The sequence below is a fragment of the Limulus polyphemus genome, unplaced genomic scaffold (assembly GCF_000517525.1).
Source record: "Limulus polyphemus unplaced genomic scaffold, Limulus_polyphemus-2.1.2 Scaffold2037, whole genome shotgun sequence".
Classification (NCBI taxonomy): domain Eukaryota; kingdom Metazoa; phylum Arthropoda; class Merostomata; order Xiphosura; family Limulidae; genus Limulus; species Limulus polyphemus.
The window spans coordinates 157,970-164,141 of NW_013667647.1; the positions used below are offsets into that span (position 1 = coordinate 157,970).

Genomic DNA, 6,172 nt, shown 5'->3' on the forward strand with positions numbered 1-6,172 from the left:
TCTAAATAGCATGCGAACAGAATTATTTTTTTAACGAATTAAACTGTGTAATCCAGTAATCGGTAAGTAGTAACTACTATATATATTAATATGATGAATTCTACAATCTAAATAGCATGCGAACAGAATTATTTTTTTAACGAATTAAACTGTGTAATCCAGTAATCGGTAAGTAGTCACTACTATATATATTAATATGATGAAATCTACAATCTAAATAGCATGCGAACAGAATTATTTTTTTAACGAATTAAACTGTGTAATCCAGTAATCGGTAAGTAGTCACTACTATATATATTAATATGATGAATTCTACAATCTAAATAGCATGCGAACAGAATTATTTTTTTTAACGAATTAAACTGTGTAATCCAGTAATCGGTAAGTAGTAACTACTATATATATTAATATGATGAATTCTACAATCTAAATAGCATGCGAACAGAATTATTTTTTAGCGAATAAATTTACGTAATTCACCACAGTCCACTGAGTACGTTTACAGACTTGCAACACTAAAACTCTGGATTCGATTTCCCACGATGGACAGAGCGCTGTTAGCCCAATGATGATTTGCGCTAAAACAAAAACCAACAAATAATCCATCCGGTTCATACTTAAAAATAAATGTTTCTGTATTGAATCGTATAATTCATTTAGTACAAAACCACCAGTGAAAACCGAGTTGCTGAATTTTACAATCCAAACAACTAATAGCCGCAAATGTTTTTGGATATGTTAAATTTTGCTGTCCTACATTGCTAACGTTATTGGATCAGCTCACCCAAGCTAGGACAGGCCTCGTTCACATTGTATGTGCATTTATATCCTATGGTACACTAGTACAGAGTTTATAGAAGCCTCTAATTGTTATAGTCAGTCTGTTTGATTCAAAGTGCTTCAAAGAAAATAGCTCACAGATCTTCAATGATAAATTGTTATTGGGCTGAGCACGCGACACATTGGTTAGCGTGCCAGACTGTGAATCTGAGGTTTCGTGATCTGCGCCTGTTTGCCGCAATATATATATATGCTCTGCATTCTGAGGCCATGGGTGCATTATAAGGGTGATGGTCAAATACCACCGTTGGGTTTGATGAAAATTAGCTCAAGAGTCGGTGGTGTATGTTATTAGATGAAATATTGTCGGCATAACCAGTAACTAGTGTATAAAATCAGCCAAAATGCACAAGTTTAATCCACGTTATTTGCTTATACAAACTATGAAAGATGCTATGAAATGAAACCGCGTTTCTGCCTTTTAAATCAATCACTCATAAATCTCGCTTCAGAACTTCCCACATCCAAGAAACGTAGAGAGCTCCATGCTGCAAGATAATATGAGCAGACTGCAGCCCATAAGCCGCTCATTAGAGCCATGATCGTAAAGCGCCTCTGCTTTGAAATATTGGTGAACAGCAATCAAAAACCATCATGCGGGACGATGAATCCAGTCACTCATTGCCGGCTTCGGATGAAGAAGTGTGGATTTGATAATCAGTTAGTCATGATGTCCTTCCCAATTCTGAGGGTCGATGATGATCCATCGTCCTCTGTTCCTCGATGCCTGTACCAAGATTCTCAAGTACATTTACTACTTTATTCAAACTTTCCTTAAATAAATAAAGCTACGTAGCGTGGTGTGGTGCTCAGGCCCGTTCTACACCTGATAGGTATTAGTGCCAATGGTTAAATAGGTGCCAGGAGGCAGTTACTTGGATAGTACAGTGGGTGTAACAACAACCTAAAGAATGCGTCACCCCAGCCGTGAAGAGACATGAGGTAAAATCATAGTATGAGTTTGTTTTGGATGGTTTGGACTTAGTCTACTGGTTACAATTTAAAAAGCCATCAATTTCTCGTATTATTGTGATGTTCTGGACAATGATACACTTCCTGCATTCGTGGAATTATCTGGGAAAAGAACCATATATCTTTCAGCATTATAATGCACGTGTCAAACCACCATTCTTGGCCTGCAGTGGTTTGACAAAAACAACGTTCAAAAATACAACTTCTCACAGTCCAGTGAATGTAATTGGACATCTTTACGTTTTTTCAAGTCAAATGAAGAAGAGAACCTTAAATATTACAACATTTGGAGTTGCTTTCCAAGAGAAGTGGAAGTATTTTCCGTCAGATGGTGCTATTACCTCCTTAAATGATATGATGTTGCAGATTTTTAATTATTTGATCCAACATATACACAACCACCGATATATGTTATGTACAAACAGTTCTCGGTGAAATACTTTAATATATCTACTTTTGTATGAAATACACAACCATCGATATATGTCATGTATGAACAGTTCTCGGTGAAATACTTCAAGATGTTTACTTTTTTTATGAAATACACAACCAGCGATATATGTTATGTGCAAACAGTTCTCGGTGAAATACTTCAAGATGTTTACTTTTTTTATGAAATACACAACCATCGATATATGTTATGTATGAACAGTTCTCGGTGAAATACTTCAAGATGTTTACTTTTTTTATGAAATACACAACCATCGATATATGTTATGTACGAACAGTTCTCGGTGAAATACTTCAAGATATCTACTTTTGTATGAAAGTACTGATCAGTATACAATTTTTTTAAGCATCTTAGTTTATGTTTATAATCAGCGGCATAAGTATGCCCCCGCAGCCCACTTTCTTGGGGGTTCCTAGCTATAAGGGGCCCTAAGGGCTTGAGAATTGCCGAAAAAGGGAAGGGAACCAATTACGTTTTATGCCGGGGGGGGGGCATTTTTTTAGTTACGCCACTGTTACGCCATCATGAGACCCATTTCCGCGTATGATAAAAATCTGTGTTTTTTTGTACTCCACTAAGTTAACTCGTGCTTTATTTTTTAATTAAAGTCAATGCCATTTGGTATCGAACTCTATGTTTTAACGTCGGTGTCAATTTGGTATGTCCGTTGTTTGAGAAAAAAATAAATAAAACAACCGCCAGAAATGTATTTGCAATTAATTCGTGAGTACTTAAAATATTGAATATGTACTTAAACATAAACGTGTTTTGTGTTGTTATCGTAACCAGGTTTCTAGCAATATAAGTTCGCAGACATATCGGCTGTGCCAATTGAAGGGCGAAATTATATAAACGATCTTAGTCGTGTGGGAAACAGTTTCTTTTCTTTTATTCAGCAGACATTTTTATTAATGAGAAACCAATAACAAGTTGTGTTTTTTTTTCTCTTCAACTATTTCGGTTTCTGTATGCTAGTACTATTTCTATTTGTTTCAACACTACAGGTTTATCTCACACACACACCCTCTAACCCTAATTCCACGCCGGACGCACTTAGCCTCTTAATGTCCAAGCCACTTCTTCGAGTTGTCAACATTATTTGCCCTTAACGTAGACATGTGAGGCTATTCTCTCAGCTCAACCGAGAAGTCTTTACTACATTTGTTACAATTTAAAGTTCTTCATCTCATGCAGAAACGAATCTACCGCTCTTCCAAGTAGGCTAACTGCAGTCAAATTAAACCAATGTTTTCATAATCCCTAAATACCGAGCGTTAAGTACACAGATGAATGACATCCGTTGACGAACTTAATTAATTAATTAATCTTATTAGCGACTATTCTTCGGCAAAGAAGTATATCTTCTTTCATTAGCTCTTATTGCTATTGATACACTTATTAAATAACAGAAAAAGTCGAGGGCAATTCTCATTTCGGGTATCATCAAAGCTTAGTCTGAGATCCAAAAGCTGTTTTGGATTTTGGTTTTCAAACCTAAAGGCAGGAACACTATAATTCTAAATCTGCCCCGATCGCATTGTTTGTTTGTTTTAAAGCAAAGCCACTTTGGGCTAACTATTGTGTTCACGGCAGGGATTCTAACCACGGATTTTAGTGTTGTAAGTCCGTAGACTTACCGCTGTCCCACTGCGGGCGAGGGTGGGGGTGGGGGGTTCATTGCGATTTGATATTTAATTGGTTGTCAACTGCATTACTCTCTCATCAGTCCTGTCCATACTAACAGCTTCTGTAACGTTTAACCCTTCAGACGCGAACTTCTTTTCAGTCATATCACGCTCAAAATCATCGTCACACAATTCAGGTTCAGAGCCAGAATCATCGTCAGCTTGCATATGTTCAGTTGTATCTTGAAATGTGAAAACACTGGTGCAATTTGATTTCATTTTGGGTCCGTTTTCTCATAAAAATTAAACAATTTTCAACTGCAAATGTTACCTATGGTTTGAATACCAACATACGCCATTTTGGATACGAATCGGCGGCTGAGATCATTTGTGCAAATTAGGCTTCGTCTGTTGATTGTGTACACTCGTTTCGCATTTCTAGCGGACAATTCAAACTGCATAATGTAGTCGCCATAGGCGACAGGCATGCCTAAAGATTTACAGTATTACCTTTCAAATCTAAAAAATCCCATCCTTCAATGGAGATCAAATCATTTTATTGTTCTTTCATGACAGTAAGAGCTGAGTATCATAAATTGTTAAGATCTTATTTCACTTCTCAGTAGTGGTATGAAAACTTAGTTTCATTTGAGATGTTATGATTTTGTGTTAGTGAATTAGATATTACAGAATAACTCTACGACGTCTTCCGTTTAGAAAGAGATCATGTCGTGGAGAGTAAAAAGGTATAGTTAAGCCTAACTTAGTATTTTGTCATCGTGTTTCATTAATAGTGAACATGATTCGATGATATTTTTCTTTTTTTATCAACCCAACAGAACATTTCAAGGACTGTGCTGATGGAACGCGAGCACATATTTCGGTTTGGTGTGATGGATGGCTAGATTGTCCGAAGAATCAAGCCGATGAACTGAATTGTAAGTGGCTTGTTTGAATATATACCCAATTGTAATTGGTTAGTTTAAATATATACCCAATTGTAATTGGTTAGTTTAAATATATATACCCAATTGTAATTGGTTAGTTTAAATATATACCCAATTGTAATTGATTAGTTTAAATATATACCCAATTGTAATTGGTTAGTTTCAATGTAAACTAAACTGTAACTGTTGTATACTTGTAAATATATAGATATACACATAAACGTATGTATATAGAAAATAAATTTTAACGAAAGTATTGACCGGGCGTGGCCTTGTAGATAGCGTGCCCGGACTGTAAATCAGAGTATTCCTGATCCGCGTCTGTGATCGCTAAAAATCACTCCGCAAGTTGGAGACGTGGGTGCGTTATAAGAGTGACGATAAATCGCACTATCTGTTCATACAAGAGCTGCCGGCTATGCGAAGATAGCCAGTCTATTGTGTAGTTTTGCGTGAACTTTCTGAAGTGAACAAACAAAAACGAAAACATAATATTCTAGGTGTGTTTGTTGCTGTTCTGTGTTACAATCTACATATAAACCATACAAGATATTTATGTTTTAACACTTGCCATACGAACCAGCCCAGCATCCTATAGTAATGAGCCTAGGATGGTCAACAGGAGCGCCATTCCGAAAACCGGCGATTTAGGGTTATTTCGATAGATCTTGACGAATGAAGCTCGACACAACTTCTAAAGCGAAAAATATAATAAAAGATATTAATAAAATATTTCACATTCAAAATCCTTTCAATATAATCTAATCAACCTTCTGTATTTGTATTTTTTTGTGTTCGTTTCATATCATTGCGGATCAACTGCCTTACCAAGACGTTTTATCCATTTGAAAAGCTTGAATATGTACATTTCATTCCAATATCACGAAGCTTATACATACATAGTAAAGTAGTCAGTGATTAAACCTAGAAAAGTGTATTGATTGTTGATCTTTCAAGAGATTGAATATCTAAGATATTGCTTTAAAATTTTTGAAGATAGCTTTTATATGCGGAAACATCTGTTAGCTGAGTTCTTGCACAGATCTTAAAATATTACGTTGATAAACTGAAACATCGGCACAATTAGATATGTAGATCTTGAAAGTCGAGTTGTTCAAAACTTGAAAATAGCGTTGATAACTTGACCAATTGTTGGTTGAGAAGTTTGCAAAGTAAATATCTGCTGAAGCTTTTCGCCAGACACTAATCGTAGCAGAACCGTCTGGAAAATCATTTTAAGATCTGTGCAAGAACTCAGCTAACAGATGTTTCCGCATATAAAAGCTATCTTCAAGTTTTGTACACCAAAAAAAAAAAAACTTTACCATTTTTGTAAC

The 6,172-nt window shown here is 35.8% G+C and overlaps 1 protein-coding gene across 1 annotated transcript in view; it reads left to right on the forward strand.

Annotated features, from left to right (window-relative positions):
* The window catches only part of LOC106465748 (G-protein coupled receptor GRL101-like), a gene marked incomplete at its 5' end in the record, with an annotated part of 84,251 nt that overhangs the window by 16,057 nt on the left and 62,022 nt on the right, over window positions 1-6,172 (forward strand). The window contains one exon of the mRNA XM_022393672.1: window positions 4,728-4,826. Within this exon, the coding sequence (XP_022249380.1) occupies window positions 4,728-4,826 (99 nt within the window). The remainder of the gene's footprint in view (window positions 1-4,727; window positions 4,827-6,172) is intronic.